We start from the raw sequence: 26,879 nt of genomic DNA on the forward strand, positions 1-26,879 counted from the left end.
TCCCATCTGGCCTGAAGCCTCTATCTTACTTTGCTCTACCCGCTGCCACTGTGTTTTTTGTGGTCTTCCAAAAGTCTCAGAGTTTAAACATTTCAATTACAATTTCAATTATGTAAATCCACTTAGTTACTTTCCCTCTTAATTGTTTCTGATGGGGGTGGGCAGAGGGGGCTGTTTATATCTCTATTCCTGATTGAATTACTTTGGAGATTTGGATGATGTCCTGGAATTTTTAAACTGCATGACAGCCTACTAGATGTTTCAAGTTCAGATGGTGGTAGGGGTGAAAAGCTCTTCTCTTTTCCTCCTCCAGAATGCCATAAGCAGTCAGATGGCAAAGTGGTTCAACTTTCAGCTGCCTTTTTGTGGGAGGTTTTTAAGATAGAAGACAACATATGTAATATATTTAAATAAAAATAGTATATATTATGTGGGGTAGAAATACAGCTTACATATATCCTCTACAAGGTTGAAAAGTAGAAAATTATAATTTTGTCTGTTATCTACCCACTGCTTACCCTTATCCCAGTGACTTCCATCATCTTGTTAAAATAGCTCTGTTGGGGCGGGGAGAGGAGTCTGTTGAAACAGTGACAGAGATTCACTTAACTCTGATTTCTTGGTATATTCTGTGTTCCCCAGGCAAATCGGAGGTGGAGGAGTGGTCAGACATGTACACTGTGACCAGTCAGCTGATGCTGAAGGTGCATAAGGAGGATGACGGGGTTCCAGTGATCTGTCAGGTGGAGCACCCTGCCGTCACCGGAAACTTGCAGACTCAGCGGTACCTTGAAGTACAGTGTGAGTACCTGTCTTAGTCCGGTCAGGCTACTGTAAGAAAGCAGCACAGATTGAGTAGCTTATAAGCAACAGTAATTGATTCCTCACAGCTCTGGAGGCTAGGAAGTCCAAAATCAAGGTGTACCAGCGTGGTTCTGTTCTAGAGAAAGCCCCCCCCTTCCTGGGTCATAGCCATTGCCTTCATGCTGTGTCCTCTCAGGGCAGAAGGCACTACAGATCTCCAGAGCTGCTTTACAAGGGCACCGATCCCATTCATGGGGGCTCCACCTTCATGACCTGAGCACCTCTCAAAGGCCCCACCACCTCATATCATCACACCAGATGCTGGTATTTCAACATAGGAATTTGGGGAGGGAGGGACACAAACCTTCATTCAAATCATAGCAGCACCTGAGTATTTTATCCTGAGGACATAGAGTAGCAGTGGCTTACAAATATTTCAGAAGCCACTTATTGAATACATATGTTTTATATAGAATAGATAGAGTTTATATCTTGTTGTCTTAGTAGTAAAATAATCAAAGGATTATTTTATTGAAACACTGCCATATTACAGCATGCCAATGAGGATTTTCAAAATACTACATTTAACCCAACTGTAGAACTTTAAAATGATTCCAATCTGTTCTGCCACATGACTTAGCTAATTGTATTTTATGAATATTGAGTATAATCATTTCTATGTCAACTTCACAATCTAGAGTAGTCCCTGACACTTTCTTAGGCCCCGCAGAAGTACCAAACTTTTTTTAAATTTTTGTAGAGGGGCTTTTATTCCCATTCTACACCAGTATTTTGTTTTAAATTGCATGTTCTCTTCCATTTTTAGCTTAAAGTATAGCAATGAGTTTAAAAGTGGAAGTCTTTGGGATCAGTGCCACAATCTCAATGGCTTCATCAATAATAGCTAGATCATGGTGAGTGAGATTGTGTCCTCACTGTGCCCAATGAAGTAAAGACACTCTCCTTATTTTCTCTCGGGACTCTACGGCCTGCCAAAATGTTTTCTGCACAAAACCATCCTTGCAGCAGAGTCGTGGCCAAGTAGCCAATGTCTCTGCTTTTTATCAGAAGGCTTCTGTAACTGAGCCTCTGAAAAATTGGAGGTGATATTTGAGTGTGCGTAGTGGGAATGTTGGAAGAATTTGGTTGGAAAGGCAACCACAGAGTGTCTGACAAAGGCAAAGCATTAGCATCTATGAATTCTTCCATTAATTTCCTACGGCTGCCATAACTAATTATCACGACCTTTGTGGCCTAACATGACACATGTATTCTCTCATAGTTCTAGAGGACAGAAGACTAAAATTGAGGGGTTAGCAGGGCCACACTTCCTCAAGGCTCTAGGACGAGAGCTTTCCTTGCCTTTTCTGGCTTCTGGGGGTCCCAGATATTCCTTGGTTTGTGGCCGTGTCTTTCCAGTCTCTTGCTTTGTCTCACCACGGGCTTGCCTTCTCTTCTCTTCATGTCTCTTATAAGGGCACTTACTGTTGGAGTTAGCATCCTCCCAGCTAATCCAGAATGGTCTCATCTCAAGATCCTGAACTTGATGCCATCCGCAAAGACTTCTGTTTCCAAATAAGGCTATATTCACAGGTTCCGGGGCTAAGAAGTGAGCATATCTTTTGAGGGCCACCGTTCAGCCCACTATAGTCTTCAGCACATGTGTGAAGCACATTGCCTGTGCAAAACAGGGGCCAGGGAAAGGTGTAAACAGTGGCTTCTAATTGCTTTTCCACCTTTTGACTAAAATTAAATGTAAAAAGTTGCTACTGAGACACCAGTCCCATTCTAACCTTTTCTTACTCTGTGAGTTTGGCTCAATTTAACATTACATAATGCAGGTTTTTCTTGTTAATTCATTTCATCTCCTTCATTATGTAGCTTCATTATGGGCATCATGCTTATAATTTTCATATCACTAAAACTATTGTGGTGTAATGTCCCTATAATGGGAAAACAGAAATGATCAGATATTATCTAAATTGGCAGATAGTAGATTTCTTGTGACTTTGTTAATATGTAATTCATTTAAGCAAACTTAATATCCATTAACTTTCCTTGTAGGGGCCCATTAGCTTTAATAATACATTAACTCCTTTGTGAAACCTGAGTAGACATTCACCCAGTCTCCACCCTGAACTCTTCCAGTGTCCCCAGAGCATCTTCCACATAGTATAGCCCCACCCACCTTGAAGTTACACTCACCTCCAAATGTAAAATATTTTAAATACTGTACCTCATACCTCTTGGAAGACTTGATAATGATCTTTTTAAGTCTTGTCTTCCATATTCTGTAGATTCAAGAGATTTGTCCTTCTAAGAAAAAGGAATAAAGCTCCATATCTGAATCCATTTGCATCTTAGAGTTCTGCTTCAGCCACAGGGAATTGACCAATGCCTTCCAAAAACAAAGACACACCTATTGATCATTTTTAACTCTTTTTTTTTTTTTTAATTTTTTTTTTAATTTTATTTATTTATGATAGTCACATAGAGAGAGAGAGAGAGAGAGGCAGAGACATAGGCAGAGGCAGAAGCAGGCTCCATGCACCGGGAGCCTGACGTGGGATTCGATCCGGGGTTTCCAGGATCGCGCCCTGGGCCAAAGGCAGGCGCCAAACCGCTGCGCCACCCAGGGATCCCATCATTTTTAACTCTTAACACAGTACTGTTGCAGGGTTCTTGTCTCACAGAATCCAAGATTCATTCTCACAGGCAATAAGGTGAAATGAAGTGAAAGTTTATTAAGGGAAGGTGAGAACAGAAAGGAAAGCCCTCTAGAGTGAGAGGGGTCCAGGATGGGTTACCACGGAAGGATTTTATGGTTGGTCGTTTATAGAAAACTAACCAGGAAACTTTGGTAAATATCTCATCTATAACATTTAAGACAAGGTAGATTTGTAAATACTAGACAAGACAGTATCTTGTCTGTATTTAGAACAAACAAGATAGATTTATTATATTCCCTTCTTTCTGGTTAATATCTTGTCTATAACTTTTCTGCACATCTGGGATTTCTGTGAGCTTGGTAACAGAGCCCCCTACCTGTCTCTCTCTACCTAGTCTCACCTGTCCCTTACTCAGCACCTTTTTATGGGAGACTACTGTTTTGTGTTTTTGGTTTTTTTATCCAAAGTGAGCCACGCGGGTATTTTATTCTTGATACTTCATTTTTCAGAATGTACATAAAGAGAAAGTCTTTTTACGTAAAAAAAAGGGTCAAGAATTACCAACCATTATATTAATCTGAATGGGAATTTAGAGTCTTCTTTGACATCTTAAATATAACTCTGTGCTCAGGAAAGTCACCTGATAGTTCACACTACCCTCCATTCCTGGAGCACTACTGACAACATGATGGACTCAACTAGGAATTCTTTAAGTAGCTCCTCCAGACACGACTGGGGTCCTCGACATCATTTCCCACCAGCATTACTCTCCTGAACACCTTTGCAATAACAAAAAAGCCTCATGCATTTGGGCACCAGGGCTTTGTTGGTCATTGGCCCTCGCCAGTGGTTCCAATTCCATCCCTCTCACGGCACACTCTCTCTGCAGACAAGCAGCACCACGTCTTGATGGCAATGAGGAGAGATCCTTAAACACATGAGATTTAGCAGTCTATGTGGAGATGGAATTTTGGGTACTCTGTGAGGAGCACTAGACCCTCATTTTGTAGTTAACCCAAACCCTTAGCATCAGTTGATCTTAACCTCCTTTAAAACCCATTTAAAAGTCCCATAGATCTGAAGAAGATGAACAGAATCACGTAGCCACCATGTTTTACTTCCAGTTTAAGGAGTCTGTTTATCCTACAGAGTTATTCTAACTCCATTTATTCAAGGACTAGTTTTCCCAGATCCATGGGCTGTCCACACAGTTAAATGAGTTAAATGAACTCATTTAGAATTTGTCTTTAAGTCACTTTATTGCTTTTCCCTAACAAAGACCTGTGGAAAAAAACATCAAATTAGGAATTTTATTTTGCTCTGTGTATTATGTTTAATAAACATCAAAATAAATATATGGCTTTTATTTTTAATGTCCTTTTGTATATTACCTAAAAAAGTTTTTTTTTAATAATATCATTTATAAGCATTAGATTATCACCAGAAAATACTGAACTCATCTATGAACCTCAGATTAAGAACAACTCTTTTTGGTAAGACTACCCTGGGGGAACTCTAACCTGATGGAACTGGTTATTCATTATACCCACTTGGTTCAGTCCTGGCCCACTTGACTCCATGAAGCCTTCTGGAAACCATTCTCTGCCTCATCTAAGACCAATGGCTGTTAACCAGGATGTGAACAGGGTTAAGTGACAGATAGTGAATTTGTGTTCTGTATAAACTACATTGTTTTATTTTTTTAAGATTTTATTCATTTATTCATGAGAGACACAGAGATGGACAGAGACATAGACAGAGGGATAAGCAGGATCCCTGCAGGGAACTCGATCCTAGGACCCTGGGATCATGACCTGAGCCAAAGGCAGACACTCAACCACTGAGCCGCCCAGGTGCCCTAAACTACATTGTTTTGAGAAGATATTTTTTAAAAAGGAAACAACGGAGACCTTCATTGTGTATCGTTAAACAGCATACCTTAAATCTGCCGGGGAAAGGATGAGCTGTGAAGTGGAGTGTTCCTATCCTGCCTAGAAGACAAGGCTTGAGCTACAACTTGGAATTGCTTTTGTCTTGTGGATTTAAGTCCTAATTAATTGAACACAGAATTTTGCAGTGTTTGTTTGTGAGGACCCTTATTTGTGGTACCAGGAGAAATTGTTGTGCCCAATTATGTGAAAAATCAGCCAGATGTGTATGCTGTCATACTTTTAATAATCTTTAAGTTCTTGGTGAGTACAGATATTAATTGTGTAGCATGCATTGAAGTGATTAACATCAATGTAATTTATCATCTGGAGATTTCTGAACATAAATAAATGAGTTGTTTTGTTCAGCAAGGTGTTGACCCCTTCAGAATTAGTGAATTAAAGCCCCCCCTCTTTTTTTATTATAAATATGAAAAGCACCACAATCAGCCAAGTGTTCAGTTATTTGATTTTCTGGGGCATTAGCCGCTCTTGTTTGTGACATTTCCCTGTTGGGTGCTCGTTTGCAAGCTCATTAATAAGGTTTTCTCATAGGAACGTTGCTAGGAATGAAGAACATACAGTAGGGCTCTTAGTTTTCCAGCTTTCATTGTGAGGCTCAGCAAGGCTACGGCAGCACACAGCTAAATGTTTAAAACAGAAAATAATTATGCGCGGAAGCTAGAATTCAAAGCTCTTGTGCCTCGGATGCAAGGCAGAGAACAGTTTTGCCTTTAATGTTCTGAGCTATATAACCCTAAATTCCTTCTGTGCATTTTTTTCCTTCTGCGTGTCTGTGTACGTAGCATTGCTCAAATTTACAACATGGTTGATTATAGCAGAGCGTGGTACAATTGTAGCACGGTTAGTGGAGCTTCAGATCTGAAGGAACGTACTCTTGTCAAATAAAAGCCTGTTTAAAGGAGAACAGTTCACTGTCTGAGCGTTAAAAGAAAACTGTTTAAATAGCATCAAGGTGGCAACACATAGCGACGTAAGCTGGGAATTCAAAGAAGAGCTGTGACCCTCAGTATGGAATTCAGATTGCTGTGCAAAGTGGGAAAAGCCTCACTCTGGACTGAGGTGAATCTGAAGCTCTTGAATTGCTGCTGTGTGTCTTTTGCTCGCCCCCATCACAGCCCTGCTCTTTGAAATGTTGTGCAAAAATCCTCATCTTGTGAGGGTTTTGTGTGTGTGCATGTTTGTTTAAAAGAGAGAGAGAAAACGAGAGATTGAGATGAGTTTTGAAAGGGAGAATGAAAACAAAGACTCTAGAGATGGATGTTTGAATACCTTCCCTCCTCTGATTATTCATCTGATGGTTAATTGCGTACGTAGGCATCATTTTCAAAATGAGTTTTATTGACTTCATATAAGCAGATATTTTGTAAATCCATTTTCCTGTTCATCCAGGGTCCAGAGAAGACTAGATTTTGTCTTTCATTCCCTCAATTGGGGGGAAATTGGGCATTGAGGGGATGATCAAAACCTGTTCTCTATCTGTGCCAAAATAAATGTTTCTCTGGTATCGACAGTGCCCTGCAGTGAAGGAGGGAGAAAAACCTGGAAATAGGAAAGTCTTTCTGCTTGGAGTGAAGGATGAGACATCGTTTCCAAGAGCAGCTCCCGTATCCATCCTCCCCCCATCATTTCTCTTCCCAGATTGTATTCTTCAAAGCATAATAGCTGGTGTTTCCCGACTTGGCCTGTTTCTCTCTGATCTCCAGTCTCGTCTTTGAACAGAATACGTTCTTCCTCCCACTCTCCCTTCCTTTTATTTTTTTTAAAGCCATGAATTGAGTTTCGGGGAAGTTATTTCAGTATTTGTTATTCCTCATGGAGACCCCCTGATTGAAACGAATGTTTAAGCTGTCATTTGCTGCGTTATCACAGAGCAGGGGCGGGGCCACATTCTTGATATTATTGACTCCATAGCTTGTGCATGGAGCATTCTGCAGCACCAGTGGGGCAGGAGGCTGAGGGACCAATATTGAAAGAGTGAGTGTCAGGCCGTGTCTGTTTGAATGACACGAGCTGTCAGGTAAGAGAAAGCCACCATCCCTACCTTCTGAAGTCACTCTCGGTAGATAGAGGCCCCTTACTAAGGACAGTCTGTCCACATCTGCTGTCTGACCTCATGTATTTGGGGAAGATACGTCTCTGTGGCTGTGGACATTGAGCATTTCCACTGTGAAACTAGTTCTCCTAATGTTTTTAACTCAAGGTCATATTTCAATTCTGTGGAAGGTTAAATGGTTGTGAAGTTAAAATCTGAAAATCTAAAATGAGTGGTCAGACAACATCCTTTATGATTTCCCCTAAGATCCCACCTTAGAGATACACCAGAAATACTAAATAAATGCGTAGTGAAATGGAAGCATGTAAATCAGAACACCTGGGCTGAACCTCAAATTTTGGGAGCTGGATTGACCTTCCAGAACAATGGTATGATTATATTTTGCCCTAAGGGCTGTTGAAGTGATTCAACAGGGAGGCCAGGAGACTGGGGTGACTCTTATGCCTCGGGTCGCCTACGGGAGCAAACCAAAACCTCAACCAGAGTCCCCAGGCTCCCAAGAAAATGAAGCTGAAGCCACCACCAATTACGAACAGCCAGCTAGGCTTTCCCCAAATGAGGCAACTACTTAAGCCACAGCCAATCAAATAATAGCCCTTGCTTTGCTTCCTTGTCTTCTCTGTAAAAACCTTGCCCCTAGCTCCGGTGGCTGGAGCATTTTCAGTTTGGTATTGCCCTATTTGAATCCATGAATGCTCAAATAAACTCTCAAAAATTTTAATGTGCCCAGTTTATCTTGTGACAAGGTTAAGATATATTCCATGATCTAATTTTTTTTAAAGTCAGTAGTCACACTTGGAATAGGAGTCCATGCCCTTCTGGTATTTCTCCACTTTCTTATGCATTCATTCACTTGGTAAGCAAGTATTGCGTGCCTACTGTATGTGCCCAGGGACCAGGATACAAAAGACAAAAAACTTTGCTTCTTACAGAGCTAACTTTCCTATGGAGAAAATCATGCTAGAAGGCTTTTCTTGTCCAGTGTTCACTTTAAAATTTTAAAGATTTCTCAAAAATAGGGAAGAGTGCTCTGTAAGTGTGCTACCCATTTCAAAAGCACTGGAGACATAACTTTCTGTTGCAACATCACAGAATAAAATTTGATTCTGTTGGGTAAACAGCAATTTCAGTATCCACAAAACTACTTGCAAGTTGCAACAGGAAGAAATTGCGTTCTACTGGAGTGATGTGGCACGTGCTTTTTGGTCCTGCATCTCCCACCAGATTTGACCCCTCCCACTCCTAATAGCTTACCCTCCTCTAGAAGCACAATTGCATTGTGGTGGTGGTGGTGCTCGGATTCAGACAACAGATATAACAGCAGAGGGTCCTTCACCTTGCAAACAAACAAAATAAATGGTAGTGAAAATTATTCGTGAATGTATGATGACATTAGAAAATAAATCTTGCAGGATGTGGAACTCCTCTGAAAGCTCGGTGTGACTGTTCTTGAACCAGACTCAGTCACCTCCTGCTACTGGACACTGTCTTCCTTCGGTGTAAAGCTGGCCTCTCCCAGCAATCCAGACAGCCATATGACGCGGGGCCGATTCTTGCCTTGAGCTTTAAAAAAAAAAAAAAAAACTAATACTCACCAAATCTCAGGTTAATCGCCGCATTGTCATGTTCCTCCAACCTGCAGTAATGCCCCATGATTGACAAAGACTCTCCAGTTGATGCTTTCCCCACCTGAATGTACAGGCCCAGACCCAAACTTCTCTCCGCCATTCTGATACATCTGAGTGCTCGCTACCTTTGAGTTCTCCCTGGTAGGGGTCCATTAGCATTTGCTACACAGGCATCCAGTCCACTCTAACAGATATTTGGAATATTGGACAGAATCCAATGAAGGCCTTGAAGACCCTGTGTCCCAAAAGCAGTTGCAAGACCAAATTTGCACCCAAACCCTTGGGTCTAGTTGCAGTCAATGTATCGAAGGACATTGGATGCCCACATTCTTTGATATAGAAATTTGTGGGAGTGGGAGTGGGTTTGGGGAAGTGTCAGGAGCCCCTGGGATAAGTTTCATGCTGGGATATCTGGTGTCTTCCTCCTGCCTCAGCTCTACTCCTGTCTAGGAAAAGGCAACAATGACCTCCTAGGTGAAAGGAAATTGCAAAGTGCCCTTTTATTTTTTTTAATAAATAATTTTTCAAACCTGCTACATTAATGTTGTGATCTAGAGAGAAGGAGATGATGACTTTTCATTTACATAGGCAAGTGAATACAGGTTACAGAGTCTCGAGCTTCATCTTCTGGAAAGATCACAGAACGTGGTACAAGGTCAGACTGGCATGAAATCAATTGTAATCTGCCAGCAAGCCATTCTAACCTCTTTAAGAGTTTCCTTTTATATATATTTTTCCCTTTATAGAGAGAGCAAAGTACATTTAAAGAAAGTCTCATCAAATTGGAATGTCTTTCTAATATTATTTTTTTAATTGGTTGCTCCTGCAGTGTGACCTAAGGCCTCCTGGCATTTAACCCTCTGTGCTACTGACTAATGAATGAATTTTGTCTGCTCTAAGAGTCTTGCTAAATGTCTTTCATGGGGTTTTTTAGAAATTACACTATTATGAAAACCTCAGATCCCTCGACCTAATTGATTGGCTGTTGGTGATGCCATCTCTCTAACTATAATGTTCCATAAGTGCACAGACCTAACTATTTTTCTTATTTTTATATAGCGGTTCCATTTTATAATGACATTAAGCCATTCTGGGCGATACATTTCTGGGCAGTTATTGCACTTGGGTAGAAAGTGTCATCTGGCTTGTAGCCTTGTGCCTTACAACACCAATCGAGGCGTAAAATGATCACCCAGAAAATGTACTGGGCCTTACCTCATTACTTAAAAATAAATCTTAGAGTCTGGGTCTGTCTCAGAAAAGCTTTGGTGGGTTATAACGTTTGATTTATGAACATAATTAAAATATAAATGATGAGCTTTGGGCTATTCAGTCAGCCATCTGGATTGTGCAGGATTTTGACATACTCACATTGTAGTCAGGATCTTCCTAGGAAAATTTAACCTCCCTGAGTTCTACAGGCACCACTGGAATCCCAGAAATGTCTAGTCCACCTGTTGAGCATACCTGAGCTCTTTCAGGGCAAACGAAGGGGATCGATCTTGACATGGAGACTGCCGGAGTGGTTTGTAGGCTGGGCATGAAGATAGTTCAGCTGCCCCACAGTCAGATAATATGCCTATAAATACTGCATGTGTCAACAGAGGAGGACATTTTTCTGTATAATACAAACAAGATTAATGTTTACCTTTTCAACTAGCTATTAAGGTAACCGTGGCAGCTGTACCCATAAGTAGATGGTAGATGTTTCTCCAGGAACCTGAGGAGTAAATTGGGAAAATCAGTTATCAAAATTGAGGGTGCATTTTCTATGGCTTAGTATGTTGTGTGTGTGTGTTTTTAATATAAATTCCAGGTACAGTAAATCCTTAGCTTGCTCTTCCTAATTTCTTTGAGTAATTGGCAACCGAGAAACAGCCATTAGTAACATAAAAAAGCATTTAACTAAAAGTCCATGGTACTGAAAAGAGGCAAGAGTGGATTAGATTTTCAACACTTTCTTTATTATTAATGGAAGTTGAGCATGTAAAACTCCTAGTGCACTGTGCTAAAAAATAGACCCTCTCCGTGTGCTTGTAAATGACACAAGGGAAAAAAAAAAAACCCAAAACCTTCCACATAGGCCAACAGGCATTCTGCTTCTCCTTAATTAATGGGCAGAAGTCAGCAGTGCATGGAAAATGTAGTCCTTCCGTGGATCAGAGATTAACCTATAAGCAAATGTTACATTTCAGTCCAGATTTGGGGCTTTAAATTTATCCTCACCCCAGAATGGTTCCTAGGTAAAAATCACAGAAGTTTCCCAACCAGGAACCCCGTAAGTTCTGCTGTTTCCGAATGTGAAATATAAGGGAACAGATCTTTGGCTGTCTATGTTTTCAGTCACATAACCTTCTCCTGGCGTTTGTTTTCATTGATTTGTTTGTTTGTTTGTATCTTGTGTTTGTAATAAACTTCACTGGCCAGCTCTGTGTTTATGTGTTACACCACCAAAAATAATAGATTTGCATATGTCACCCAGTGGTTGTATTTAGTGTAAGCTGTAGTCCAGAACTCTCCAAGGAGGGTGGCCAGGAGCCCTTGCTTCTGCCCAGCAAGCCAGTCTTCATTCAAGGTCATCCTGTTTATCCTGTCCGTTTCTGCCTCTCTTTAGTGACTACTTTCCCGGTCCAGTTACCAGTACCTGGAAACCTCCACACCGTTTTGCTTTTGAACATCTCCTTCACTAGCAAGTCCGAGAATAGAACGGTATAACTTTGCAGGGGTCAGCTGGAGCTCTTGGGCCTGTTAAGTTAGGTCCTCTGGCAAGTGACTTAGCTTCTCAGAAAGGGTTACCAGCTCACAGTGTGCAGTGTACACTGGTGTACAAGAAGGCTCTCTTAAGAGGTTCTGAATGCCACGTGGCTTTCAGAGACATAAGAGAAAGATCTGTGATGAGAACGAGACTATACAAATGTGTCTGGAAAGCAGCTATCCCCAGAGAGGACTCCCTCGTGCAGCTTATTTTAGCCGCGTGCAGGTTGAGATCTGTTGAGCCCTGCCGTATTTCTGATTTCTCTCTCAGTCCATAGGATGAATGTTAATGAGCTAAGCAGTACTTGTAAAAGGCCAAGGGGCTGTTGTTTAGGTGGTGTGATTGTCTGAGAAAGTAAAGTTATGGAAATTGTTTTGACCTTTCAGCCAAGTGATGTCTTGCCCTCTCACATTTATTACTCTTGGGTACATTTCCAAAAATATACAGTTACAGAGCCACAGAATTAAATCAGAAATCTGATTTGGGGATTAATAGCTTGTTAGTTTAACATGGAAAAAAAATCTCCCAATTCCATTCAGGTTTTATTTGTAAATGTATTTGTATATGTATCTGAGTTAATCCCATTCCCTCTTGGTTCCCTCCCTGTGCCCCACACCTCCCGTCATTCATCCCTCGTACCCTAACCCCCACAAACTCCAACCATGGGTTTTAAGTAGCTAATAGATACAGGAATACCTATGTCAGTTAGCTAAGTACTTGACCATCTAAAGAAGCTCTACATGGTTTTAATTATGGATTGCCACTGGGAAATGCAGATTTGAACCAGAAACCCCAACATTTTCGGGGCTGTCTCTCTTTATCACTATGACCTTGGACTGGCTACTTCATTCTCTTGATACCACTGCCCTCATCCCTAAAACTGGGCTCATTACACCCCCAAGGACAGTTCCTACCACAGTAGGCTCTCAGTACCTGTTCATATCCTTCCTTCTCATGTGTATACGTTGAGACATCAAAAAGTTTCGCTGGGACCACCAGAACTTCCCATTTCATTATTCTTAAAGCCATTTGAGTGGAATTCAGAAGTTTTGTCCGTCCCATTTGAAATCAAGAGCGTAGAAGAGGCAAACTTATTAATATGCATTGTCACAACATATTGTCACATAGTAATATATGATATATGATAAAGTGTATCAATTCTGAGCACCACAAATATCTGTGGCTTCACCTCAGCATGAAGGCAAATGAGTTTCCTTTAGCTTGAGTGAGTTTGGAGATAAACTTCAATGTAACAAAATGTATTTCACAGGAAATGTTTGATGTGGCGCAGTTGGCTTATGAATCTCTTATCTGTTCGCAGTTCACTCCTTGGAGTTATTAGTCAATTTAATTTGAGCAAATGCCAGGATTACTAACTAATTAGGAGGATGTTAGTGAAGGCATGAGGACAGGGAGAGAGGGAGTGCTGGTGGTATGGGGTTTGTGGCAACGTGCAAGTCTGATTTTTGCCTGATATCATTTGCTAAACATTATACTTTGTGTTGTTGTCACACAGATAAGCCTCAAGTGCATATTCAGATGACTTATCCTGTACAAGGCCTAACCCGGGAAGGAGATGCATTCGAGTTAACATGCGAAGCCATCGGGAAGCCCCAGTAAGTTCTGAAGGCCAAGGTTGACAGAGGGTCGTGAGCAGTAAATGTCACAACACGGAAATGTGCATTCACAAGTCACCAGCCTGTCACCTGTCTCTTGCTGTAAAGTATGGAAGATTTTTCAAGAAATAAGGAATAGTCAGTGAAAGAGGGAATGAATATCTGTGGCTGGTTCTTAATGGTCAGGATTGGAAGAAAAGTGAAATGCCAGCTAAGATTGAAATCTCAGCTAATTCTATTTTATTATCATCAACATGATTGTCAGAACTATCTTCTCTTACAAAAAATAATCCTAATAAATTTTTGGTATGCCCATAATCTAATGATATATCTGCTACCTTCTGTGTTAATGTCTAAGCTGCTAGGAAGATGGTTTTCAGACTTAAATTAAGCCGCTGTGATTAGGGCCAGCCGTTGGAAAATGAATTTGCCCTGCCTTTGATTTGGCTTCTCCTTCTCTCAAAGAAAAATGACTCCTAGAAATATTTTTGTTAGAAAGGAATGGTCCTAGAGCTTTTATCACGGAATACAACATATATGTCATTGCATAAGAGAAAGAACCTATTAACACTCTTGTTTGATTGAAAAGTATAAAGAAGCTGCTTCCTGGCTGAATGAAAGTGAATTAGGGAAACTGCTATACATCATCACTAATACAGGACAAAAGCCATGCAGCAAGGCCACTGTCGACCTCATTCAGTTTTATTTGGGGAGAGTAGAGACTCTCCTCTTTCTAGGACAGTGAAGATTATTTTCTTATGGAAAAAACAATTCGTGGAATCCTAAAATGTAACAGGGTCAATGTTGGGATTATAAAGGTTCAAACTTTGAGTGGTCCATCCCCAACAACAAAAACACCAGCATTGAGCTCCCTCTGCTGTCCCTGTGGTATGATTCCCGCCCCCCCCCCCCCCGCCCCTCAGAGTTTTACTAATGAACCTCACTGTCACAGTTTTCATGCTCTGAGCATCTTAAGGAAGCTGCCCCCAAATCTTTGGAAAGCATGCTCCCCATTTACAGCTAAGGAGTGATCTCTGACGGAGACCAGGGAGCCAGACGGAGGCTGGCGGCTGTCTGCTCTCTTCCCATTTCAGCCCTTTCTGTGTTGTCCTTCCCTTTCTGTGGACAAGACTCTGCTTCTGTCCTACTAACCATTTGGAGCTTTAAAGAGGACCGTTAGGAAGTAGGATATGGGCTTGGTTCTGTTTTGCTTTTCCTCTGGTGTTTCACAGTCACTTGATTTGAAATGCTTCAAGCTTTGGCAGAGCTGTTTTTTCCTCCTTTGAACACTGCAAAAGATGCAGATCTTTCTTTTTGTAAACTATTTGGATTATGCCCTGTTGAGTGGCTTGCCTTGCCTCCAAAAAAATCCTGTTGGAGAAAAACATTCTCACAGGCCTCTCGCCACTTGCAATACCTACATTCAGCCACATTAACCACATTTATAGGATATGGCTTTGCTAACCTATATTTTGTTTCTGTGCTTTTTTTCCCCCTGAAGAAGGTACTGTGTTCAATTGAATGTGCCACGGGGACAGTAAATTACATGTTTCCTTCAGGACATTTATGCCAGGAGGGTATTTGTTTGCTCCTCTCAAATCGGAACGGGTGTGTGGTCGTGGGAGCAAGCACACGTTACTCCGCTGCGGTCCCTTCTAGCATATTACCTATTTATTTTCTCAAGAAATTGCATACAATAAAAATGGTAATTTAACTTGCCATTAAATGTTGTGAATATTCTCAGCACTTACCCCCACTGATTGTTTCAGCTGTCAAGCAGCAGGACATTAGATCTGATTGCCAGGCAGACCCATTTGCCATTGCCTGCAAGGAGCACATATGCAGGACTAATTTTTAAATAATTTACTGGGTTGTGATGACAAACCCATGTGTAATTAAAGAAAAATTGTAACTTCACATTCCATTTGAAAATTGGAATGCTACTCGACAGGGCTAACTTGGGTGTTTGCTCATCATTAAGCAACGTGTCTTAAGTCCTGTCGCCACTCCTGGGCAGCATTGTAGACCGACAGGAAGTGACCTCTGTGCTCGTGTCTCTGCTGCCCTTCTTTTAAAATGAGAGTTTCAGGCACAGTCTTCCACGTGGCCCTGGTGTCACAGGAGGCTAAGGGGACCAGCCTGAAGAACTCAAGTTTTAGATTCAGTGAGTTTGAAAGACTTGATGTGTGTATGATTTGGGCTCTGGAGCATCTTGTGAAATTTGCTTTTCCCTGATGGATGCACATGTAGTACTTGAAATCCCTAACACAAACATGCTTCTGTGCAAGTGCCACAAGGAGCTCGTGTGGAGCTGTGCCCCTCAGTGACTGCCCCAGAGCCTCACCCTTGAGCCCAGGGCCTGCAGGTGCACATGGGGAGGAGGGGGATGACAGCATGGGGCGCTTGGAGAGCCAGCAAAGCAAGGCATTTTGCCCAGGAACAAGTAGAGAAAGTGGACTGAGTTGGGGGAGGCAGGTTACGGGTAGGAGTTAAGGGGAAAAGAAGTGATTGCATCTTTCCAGAATAAATAGAAGTGGGTTTTCCCAACAGCAGAGGTCAAAAGATAGCAGCACTCAGATGTAAAAGTCCATTTCTTTGTGCAAAACTTGAAATCCACTCAAATATTACAAGTGGCTTCTAAGCAAGGGTCTTTGTGTATCAGTAACCATCAGATTAATGCATGTATCACTAGCCAAGAATGTGATGTTTTCCCCTAATTAATGAGATGATTAACGATGGGTGAGCTCTGTCCTGTCTGAATTGGTGTGAAACCACACAGCAGGGCATAAAAATAGGGAGCACTGGTTTATTTGCTGATTTGTTAAAGATGAATTGGAAATAATGAGACTCCGGCATGTGTTCTGTTGAAAGTTTCTCAACACCTGATAATGTTTTCAAAAAAAGTTTATTCCAAACAGATTTGAGGGGACTTCACAGCTGTAATTCTGTGAACTTAAAACACATCCAGCAGGTCCTCTTTAATTGTGTCACCCTGCATGCGATTCCTGTAACATACAGGTGGGAAGCCAAGACAGGCAACTTGGTGGGAAATAATAAAGCAGCCTGTGTTCCTCCTCTTTACTCTGCAGGCCGGTGATGGTGACCTGGGTTAGAGTCGATGACGAGATGCCTCAGCACGCCGTCCTGTCTGGGCCCAACCTGTTCATCAATAACCTAAACAAAACAGATAATGGTACTTACCGCTGTGAAGCCTCTAACATAGTGGGGAAAGCTCACTCGGATTATATGCTGTATGTTTACGGTACGTGGAAAGCTAAAACAGTCTTCCCCTAGACTCATTTACGCGTAGCTGCTGCTTGTGATTCACTCCCAGAGCTTTTGGTCCAGTTGAAAACCAAAAGCCAGTTTGTTTTCTTCGAGAACGTAAAGAAGCCTGGCCTGAGGTGGACCCCAGCATCTCCACCTGGGAGGGCAGTGACTTTTCTTCTCTCCCTCTGATCGTGGGGAGTTCCCGCTAGATCACAGTCCCTGGTCATGCTGAGCAGGAAAGCTGTATCCTCAGGCACAAGCAGTGGAGATTATGTTAGAAATAATGACTGCAAAATTCAGCCTTCCCAATTAATGGCTATTTAGCTCAGAAAGTTTATTCCCAGTGGTATTTTCCTGTGATACCTCAGCTAGCCTTTTTCCTGCTTTGATGAACAGAAGTATCCTGTTTTCAACATGAAGCTATTACATTCTGGAAGATGTTGCAAGCTGGTAAATACTTGGGGAAAAAAAAAAATATATATATATAAGGTCCTTATAGCTGCATAAACCACTCATAGCTACTCCTTCAGACATGAATGTATTTATTTTTAAATTTGTCTGTTTTCTTAATATCTTTTTACAGGATAATTAAAGCATATATTATCATGAATTGCATTCTCTAACCAACACATGTTTATTGAGCATCTACTACGTGTCAGGCATTATAGACTTTTTTTTCCCATTTATATCTTAATGTCAATTTTGTGTCTAGTGAATATTCTGTTTTTAGTTGAGGAGTGCACTGCCTTTCTAGTTGTAAGATGACAGATTGAGTCTCTTCTGTCCAATCGATGTCTCTAGGTTGTTTTTATACCAGGAAGCATAGTCATGAACTGACACTACATGTAGTGAGTAACCACAGGCCAGAAAAATCTCAGCGTCTTACAAATATATGGGTATGTGTGTACACATTTATTTCTTCCTGTTAGCACCGTAAATAATCCCAATATAAGTGTATGTGAATATACACCTATACACACATAACTATACCTATGGAATACTTACATCATTATGTATTAGAACCTGACCACTTTTCTTATGAAGTAAACAGGAGTCACTGTCTTTTTGAGGACATCAGAACATGCTTTACACCATATCTACATGGGTATTTAAATATAATCCTTATAATCTAATCCTGAAGTTTTGGGATTTTTTTTACCCTTTTAACAAATGCAGAATTACAGGATCACATCTACTCACCTGGTTTGTAAACTTCTGAGGTTTGTTTTCTGCATACACCGCCCATGTTGTCTGTAGTCCACACATGGAATAGCATTAATTCTCTCCAGTGGTTGAGGAGATCCAAGTGAAGGGAATGGCGGTCCCGTGTAGGTGCCAGGGGCTGCCACACGTCCCATTTCCAGGTGATAGTACACAGCTGCCTGTGCCTCAGACTGTTCACAGTCTGCTGATGCCAGGGGGTGGAAGGTAAATCCTGCTCTGTCCATGAGGGTTTGACGCTCGTGCGAGCCCTGTCCATTGCTGCCACTGGTCAGCGGTGGGTCCCAATGGTGGTAAATTCCTACTAATCTACTATATGCTTCCTTGATTCAGAAACTAAGTTATCTCCGGAGAAACAATTGTGATTTATCGTACCTACTGTTCCCATGTCTCAAGAAATGTTTTGTGGATTTGACGGACACCGAGGTATTTTGATAATCTGGGATGCCAGCTTACAGCTGGCACTTGCTGGGCGCTCATTTTGTCGCACAAGAGTGACCACCTCTCCACAGTAACACCAGGAAGTATGCATTATCCTCGTCCCACTTTTCAGATGACAGATGAAGTTTGGAAAGGTCATCTAAGCTGCCCAAGTTCACAGGGTCACTAACTCTGTTTCCGAGCCAAGATACTTGGAGGGCCAAGTCCATGGGGACATTTGTGTCTTAATTCTTACTTTGGAGCGCCTCTTGCTTCCCAGTAGAACAGTTCCCACCAAACATAAGACTGTTTTTGGAATACACTTGCTGGGCTGGAGTACGTTATTGAAAGCCAAGAAACATAGCAACCTACCTGTTTAGACAAGCACATACACACACACACACACACACACACACACACACACACAAACACATCTCCCCAACCCAGGATGGTGCACTTGCCCTCGTCTAGGGATCTGTTCAATCTGCAACATTCTACTTGCCTCCCTTAAGCTGTGCCAGTAGCAGTGCTTGGAATGGCAGGCTAGAACACCAGCCTGAGGTACTGCTAGTCTGTTAGTAAAATATCCTCGCAACTTGAGAAGATGGCAAGTAGGTTTTCTTTTCAAAGGTGATTTATTGTACTACTGCAGTAACATTCAGAGTACTTTATGAACTAAGCATTCACGTGCTTTTAAAATGTTTAATTCTCTGGAAATAACTCCTGTACTTGGAGAATCTAGCTGGTTAGTGCCTGAACCCCGATTGGTTTTGTTCTTTTAGCCTCCATGTGTCAAACACAGCTCATTAGCTCCAACTCTGTATTTTCTTAAATGGTGGCCTCACGTTGCTCTTACTCCTAGAAACGATCTGAGCGATGAGGTTATATCTGTTAACGGAATCTAATTCATTCAGGTCACTTGAGCCAGATGTGAAGGACAACAGTTACCCCGGTAGTGATGAAAATAATTGAAAGTGTGTGATTTTCACATAATGAAAGGCACTGGTGACCTTTTTTCTGAAGTCCCTGCCCTTGTTAGTCTGGTCTACCCCTTGTTCATAATCGTATTTTCAAATCATATTTCAAAAACGGACCTTCAGCTCCCCTTTGATTGTATTGTGGCTACCCCACATTTTGTGCCAATACTTTGAGAGAGAGTGGTACAGAAATAGCATTAGAGTATATTCAGGGGAAGTCTCTCAGGCACAGATGTTCCTTCCCAGTGATAAATATTGTAATTGAACCAGAACAGGAAAACCACATTAGCTGCCCACATGCTGGGCAGCAGGCACCTCTCCAGGTACCGTTGAGCTAGGTAGTAGAGGGCACAGGATGTCTTCGGAGCTCAACTCGGAGGCCAGTGCACCTTGCTCATCTGTATCTGTCCCAGTGCCTGCAGCAGGGCATGGGTGCATCCATGTGACCTGCCAGGTCACAGAATGCTTCCTTACCTGGGGCCTCCATGAGAAAGTGTCCAAGAAGCAAGACTGAACATAACTGCCTGTTCATCTAAAAAGGTAGTTTGAAATTACTAATTTAAACCATCTCTGCTTCTTGGAGGAGAATGTGTTTTTGTGTGTGCGTGTGGGGTTTTTTTTTATTATTATTATTAATTCCTTTTTGGATTTCTCTGTGAGGCTGCTTTAAAGCACTCATGTCCACAACTTTGAACGAGCACAGTCTCCTGTAAAACAGAACAATTTGCTGCTGCTGCTTCTTCCCCATCAAATCCATACATTCTGTATGTGTGAGAGAAGTTTGTGAGCAAAATTAAAACCTTGGATTGATCGATAGTAGGCATCATTTTGAGCAGACCTTACAACCAGGCGCCAAAATAGTGTTTTTATAAACTTTCAGGAAGTTGTACCAAAGCCAATAAAGGTGCAGTATATAATTAAAGTTTTGATGTATTAATTAGACAATCTGAGAGCTCACTTGGAGATAAAAGGACACCAGATGTGTCAGGAAGAGAAAGTTGACGTGCTTTAGATAAAATTTAAAATCAAAAGCCTTCAAATCGTCTTATGCTCTATTATAGCAGAATGATTGCTTAGTTCAAAGTCTTGCTGACAATTTAACACATTCAGTTTGATCATTTGGGCTCAGGATTTTATTTTTTCTCTTTCATATTTGCCCTTCCCTTGTCCCCCAAATAATTTTTGAGATGATAGAAGAATATACAGTATATCAAACATCTAACGCAGGATTCCCTCTGGGATTCCTGGCTTTGAGGGTCAAACCTCGTTTATATTTCATCCTGTTTACAAGATGGAAGGCGGGCTTTTGGTCTTATCATCGCCATCCACTTAGGTCAAGCTTTTAGCGTGAGCAAAGGCAGCTAATGTATTAATATTTATAGGTTGTAAAATTTATTGACTTTTAAAAAAAATAAAATCTCAGTAAAATCTCACATGCCTGGAACTTGATATTTAGTGGTGACATTCTCTCTTCTTTGTATTTATTACAAGCATAGAAGTAGTTTTACTTCCCGCTGGGATGTATTGATGGGGAATAATGAAGTTACCCCTCATGGAGAGCAGGGAGCAGGAGCACACTCATCCTTGGCCGATAGGAGCTCTTTTGATAGAGCAGCGTCATCTCCTTCCTTTCTCCCATCTGCAATAGTATAAAATGAAGTGACTCTTGGGCCTGGAGCTGGTTTACCCTCACCTTTGAAATCAGATTAGGCTAGGGGTATCCTATTTTGATTTTTTCCTCCCTTCTCTCCTTCACATCTCCTCATCCCTAGTTCGCTTCATTAATACAAATCTCTTTTCTTCTTTCTTAGCTTTTCCAACTAAGGTTTTTGGGTTACGATTACAAGACACAGATCTTCGGTGGGAAGGCGGGGAAGCTTTTGGTTTCAGAGGGGGATGTCATCAAACAAACATCTCAATGTCCTCATGCCTTTGTTTTGTCATTACTGATCATTGTTGTGTTCAGCATTGTGGGTTTGATTTTCCTTTTTTTTTTTATCCAGATCCCCCCACAACTATCCCTCCTCCCACAACAACCACCACCACCACCACCACCACCACCATCATCCTTACCATCATCACAGGTACGGTACCTTCATTACCACTGAAAATGTCCTGAATGTATATTGTCTTTCTGGTATGTATGCAAAGAAGCCGAAAAGTTCTCTTGAAATCCTTGGAATTTAATTGTTCCTTTATTTTGGAACTTCAAAGACATTAGCTGCTGTGTTCTTAAGATGAATCTTAAGGACCCCAGAAAATCTTTAACATCCAGGCACTTAACAGTAGATCAGATATTTTGCAGCTTACACTTAAGAGAATTCTTTTTTAAGCATCACTATTCAAAGCAGAATGCTAGAGAAAGCGGCAGCCTGGCTATTACATGCCGATAGCTTAGGCTTAGCCACGGTTGATGAAATGGTAAGTATTCTGGCTTTGGATCTTCTCCTTGTCTTAATTCCATCTTAATTCATATGAAGGAAAATACACACCCTCTAACAGGCCCATGCGGGCCATGTTTCGAAGTACATCTCCATCCTTCCTGCCCCAGAGTACCTGCTGACAAAGTGACCACCTGTTTGTGTTGCCTGGGTCAGGAGGTCAGAGAGAGTCACTTGTCTTCTCTGAGCTGAGCACTCACGTACCCCCCACAGCCCTCAGTTAAATATTGGAGGTGTGGAAGAGGCAGCCACAGCCATTGTGACTCTGTGGCTTTATCTTTTTTGGACTGGCCGAAACTCAAAATTCAAAATGAGGTTCATTGTCTCTGATTTCTATCACTGAGGGAGGAAGTGTGCCATCCATCCCCTTGCTGGCACCCAGCAGCTCTCATACCACTTGATGTTGCTTGTCTGGGAGCCTTGGCGCTTCCTCTGCCTACGGTGGCAGGAAAGGTTATGGTTGCACCATGTCTACTAGACATCCTTAGGTAAGCGCTTCCCCAACCATGTGTAGGAGTACTGACCCCAGAACGAGTAAAAGTAATTATTCTCTGAGGAAAAAAAAAAATTCTTTAAAAGTTAACTTTCCTGCTTCATTCTGTTATCCCAGGAGACTGCAAGGTCTCTCTGAGCTCCACACCCCAGGATACAGGACTTCTTTTAAAGCACTGAATATATAATTCATCATTCTTCGGTGGAGGTCCTCGTTAGCACCCCAGATAGGGCACCTGTCCTTTACACTGACTGTCTGGAGACGTTTCCGGTTTTCACAGGAGTCGGTGAGACAGGCATGATGAAAATCCAGAGTGTTCCGTGGAAGAGGAGGTTGATGAGATAGGACAGTAGATCAGCTAATCTCCCTGTTCTTCACCTTTCTAACCCTTCAGGGTGGGACAAAGAGAGCCTTAGAGAAAGCCACCAGTGAGGGTTTTTCTGGCTGTTGTTTATGAAAACATCAGTGCCTGCACTTAAAATCTTCTGAAAATCCATCAATTGGTTATGTCTCACTCTGAACTCCGCTCCATCCAGGCTGCTTCCTAAATTCTTGTCTGTGTGTATTTCTGCAGTTCCTTCTGCTGCTTAAGTAAACTCAGCTTTGAGCAGAGTACCCAGACCCCTCCTCCCTGCACCTCCCCCCGCTTTCCACCTCATTCCCAAGCACAGCAAACATGCTCCTTCCTGATTCCAGGTGGTCGGGCTAGCAACTTTCTGTACTGGGAGCCAGGTTTTGACTTCTCGTGATTTCTCTTGCTGCTTATCCAGGCTGTAAACTGAATTAGGCTTGAGCTCTCCATAGCAAGTTTTTGTGAAATTTCCTAAGAACGGCCCTCTGGATGTCCCTGGGAACTCACACCTCCAACCCCCTTGCTGCCCTATACAGGTAGTCGGTCTGTCATTGCAGAAGGGGCCCAGGAATGAGCCAGCCCTTTACTCCCTCTCCTAGAAGGTTCCGTCTAGGTGGCTGTGGCTAGTTAGGTCTTTATTTTAAGGCAGTGGAGGCCTTCCTTGCTCTGTAGAAACACTCCATTTCTCCATAACATGGAACAACACTTTTCATTTGTGGCTGGCTTCTTTCTAGCTGAGGCTGACTTTTGGTTTTTGCATTTTGTTTTTGAAGACCTTTCCTAGCACTCCCTGAACTCCCCCTTCCCACCCCAACTCTCAGCAACACAGAAGAGGTGCCTCCACTCACAGCCTTAAGCCTTTACCCCTGACTAAAGCTACTCTTGTGTCCTCCAGCAGCTATAATTCACTGTCCTCAGAGTTCCCAGCAGACAGACTCCATTCAAGAAGAAATTCTTGAAACAAACAGTGCTGTATTTCTGTCCATACGAAGGTGATTAAAATCAGGGGCTTGTCTTGGCCCCTCTCTGCTCCCGGCCCGAGACGCCCTGAGACACAACAATGAGCTCACAGGTGCACAATGCCTTTCAGCGCCAGCACTTGAACCCTGTCCACACGCAGAAGGCATCCGTGGCCGTAAACACCCAGATTTCTCAGTGGCACACCCAAGAATAGTTAAAGTAATTTTGCCTCTAAAACAACATTGTAGGATCCATTGCCTTAACGGACATGATCTTCTCAGCTTGCCGTGTCTTAACAAGCAGTCTTACATATATTTATCTTGCCCAGAAAGTACACTTGTGGAATTTAACATTTGCTCCTTACTTCAAACAGATTAAAGGTTATGGAGCTGAATGATCGTGTGTCCCATTTTAAAGGTCCAGGCTATCCCCGAGATTTAGATTGGTTCCTAAAAAATCTTCCAGACTGAATCTTGACAAATGGATAGCTAAATTAATTTCCACTCTTCTTCTCTCTTGTACCGTTTGCTACATTACAGCCACCATTAGCCTTAAAAGCTGCAACAGCTAAATCCAGTGACAGTAACATAAAGCCTGAGCTTTAAAAAAAAAAAAAAGAAAGAAAGAAAGAAAGAAAGAAAAAAAGAAAAAGAAGCAGCCCACAGTCCTCCATTTCTTTTCTCCCACTCAGATGCAATAACTGAAACCCATTCCCCAGGTCACAGTTTCATTACAAGAAAATGTACAAATGCAATAGAAAAATATTTTTAAACTCGGAAGGTCATAGTTGATTTCTGATTTCTCTGAAAGGAAGTGCTTCAGCGTTATCTTTTATCTTCCATAACCAGGATAATCGAATTTTCCCCCTTGTTAGGGAGGCAGAGCATCCTGGAGTCCCCAGTCACCCGATTCCTTCAAAAGCATGTTAAAGCCTCGTCCCGGAGACCCCGGGAAGGGAAAAATTGTGAGCCCAGCCCAATGTGATGCTGCCATCCCGAGTCCTAGACCCGATGGGTGGGAGGAGCTGGGCGGCTCTGACTCCTGTCCCATGTGCATGGAGCAGGTCCCGAGCTTCGGGTGAAGGCACACGTCTAGCGGTAGCTTCTAGGGGAGGAATTTTTGAAGGCTCTGGAGGACTAAAAGGAATGTCACTTGCCCTGTCAACCTCACTGCGGCTCTACAAGTCTTAGGCCGTTAATGTCATTAGAATCACTTCCTAAAATCCCTTTGAGGGACAGAATTGAAACAGGAGCCATCCAGAGCCTCATTGTGATTTGCCATGAGTTTCTTAGGTGTCTCTTCTATCTCATGCACACTGATATTCTGATCAGATATTTCTGATACAACTATTGCAATTGACAATTCCCCACTCCTTTTTTTCTTTTTTCCTTTTTTTTTCATCTCAAGTTGTCCGTGTGGTTTCACTCACGGATACTGAAGAGCAAACCACATAATTAAATTGCCCCTTGAACCCTCTGTTAAAATATAGAGCCAGCCAAACCATCATCTGAGTTCAGAGTCCTTCATATAGATTCCTTTCTGAAATTAGAATCAAAGAAAAGCCTACTGCCCTGGGGGGGGGGGGGCTCTTTTGTTTTGGTTTTTGTTTTGAATTTTCTTTGAAGTTAGTTGACTCTATGTATGAGGTGTATATAAAATGACCTGTTTCTGGGCTGGTAGCTTTAAACCCTGCCTGATAGTTGGGTCCAGCTTTTTTGTATAGTCACCTTAGGAAAATAGTTTGTGTTTCCCTCCCTAGATAATGTGGATATTATATTGTTTCTGTTCAGTCTTGTCCTGTCTTAGATGCTTAATGAGAGTCTGCCTTAGAAGCTCATAGCACTAGGTTATAAACACCCTTAGCAGCTTCCATAGGAAATTCAGGGACTGTTGGTCACACTATACATGTGACTGTCATAAATTAAGGCATTAAAATCACTTTGGAATAAGAAATGAATAGCTATAGGGCCAAAATCTGAAACATATTTAAAAATCCTTTCACAGGAACGAAATAGGTCATTTCTAAATGAGTTTTTCTCTTTTTTAAAGTATGTATCCAATTAAGTATTATGTATTTCTTGGAAAAGAAAACAGTGGTGTTCTTCTTTTGATACCTAAGCACTCCAAACCCAGTGTACCTTGGAGAAAGTGAGTCCTGCCCCCAGGCCCACATCGTTATTTTGGTTTTCATAATGCGGTATCACAAGCTGTTGTGTGTATAAAATGTATCCAATCCCATAACTGTGAATGCAAGCCTTATCCTTCAGAGATATTCAGAGAGTATGCCAAGTGAGGGAAGCCCAACACCGAGGCACATGTTTTCAGTTCCTTAAATAGAAAGGAAAGAAGTACACCTGTGCTTATGGCAAACTGTTACAGGACCTTCAAAGTGACAGTAGGGAGCCTAGCTTCACATAAAGCAGATAATCGCCAGGTCTTAGCTTAATGATACCTGCATGGTGCTATTGGGATTTGCTTGGTGTAAGGGCCATATGCTTATTGGCTTTTAGGGGTTCATTCACCAAATACCAAGCACCCATAATATGTACAGCATATTATGCCCATGGAGACAAAATTCCTTGATACCCTTAAAACAGGGTCTGGGGAACAGGTTCTCCACACTGGATCTCAATAGCAGGCACCACTCTGCTGTGAGGGCTGACCAGGTAGCATGGACAGGACCGGGGAGAGCATCACAGGAGAAGTAGTTTGGTCTGCCATCAAGGAATGGATAGAAGGGAGATAAGGATGGTGTTTCAGAAATTAAGTCTGAAGGCCCAACTTGATTTCAAGCATCTGTCTTCAGTATGTGTGTATGTTCTATATATGTTCTGAGCATATATGAAGCCACTGCTGCTAGGAAATACGCATCTCTCATTCTAGCTTTTGTTTCTAGAGTTGGCTTCTACTCCATTTAGACTATGTGTCACACATTTATTCAGTAGTTACTTACTGATAGCCCAATATACCTGATAAGAATATTATTAGTAATAATATATTTTTTAAGGTTTTATTTATTTATTCATGAGAGACACAGAGGGAGGCAGAGACACAGGCAGAGGGAGAAGCAGGTTCCAGTGGGGGCCCCAATGTCGGACTCAATCCCAAGACCCCGGGATCACAACCTGAGCCAAACACTCAGCCACCCACATGCTTCTGATTCTGCCTTAAAAAAAAAAAAAAAAAAAAAAAAAAAGGGAAATGAGAATTGGGAACTGATATTTTTCTGTTTCTACTGCTTCTATCATAATTTCCATACTTTTATGCT

The 26,879-nt window shown here is 41.9% G+C and overlaps 1 protein-coding gene across 17 annotated transcripts in view; it reads left to right on the plus strand.

Moving 5' to 3' along the window:
* The window catches only part of CADM1 (cell adhesion molecule 1), a 325,552-nt gene that overhangs the window by 269,762 nt on the left and 28,911 nt on the right, over positions 1-26,879 (plus strand). For 10 of the 17 annotated variants that reach the window (XM_038536071.1, XM_038536073.1, XM_038536079.1 and 7 more), the window contains 4 exons: positions 643-801; positions 13,378-13,477; positions 16,567-16,739; positions 21,369-21,449. In XM_038536071.1, the coding sequence (XP_038391999.1) occupies positions 643-801; positions 13,378-13,477; positions 16,567-16,739; positions 21,369-21,449 (513 nt within the window). The remainder of the gene's footprint in view (positions 1-642; positions 802-13,377; positions 13,478-16,566; positions 16,740-21,368; positions 21,450-26,879) is intronic. The other 7 variants (XM_038536078.1, XM_038536080.1, XM_038536082.1 and 4 more) reach the window with 1 other exon arrangement.

The sequence above is a fragment of the Canis lupus genome, chromosome 5, assembly GCF_011100685.1.
Source record: "Canis lupus familiaris isolate Mischka breed German Shepherd chromosome 5, alternate assembly UU_Cfam_GSD_1.0, whole genome shotgun sequence".
NCBI classification, from domain to species: domain Eukaryota; kingdom Metazoa; phylum Chordata; class Mammalia; order Carnivora; family Canidae; genus Canis; species Canis lupus.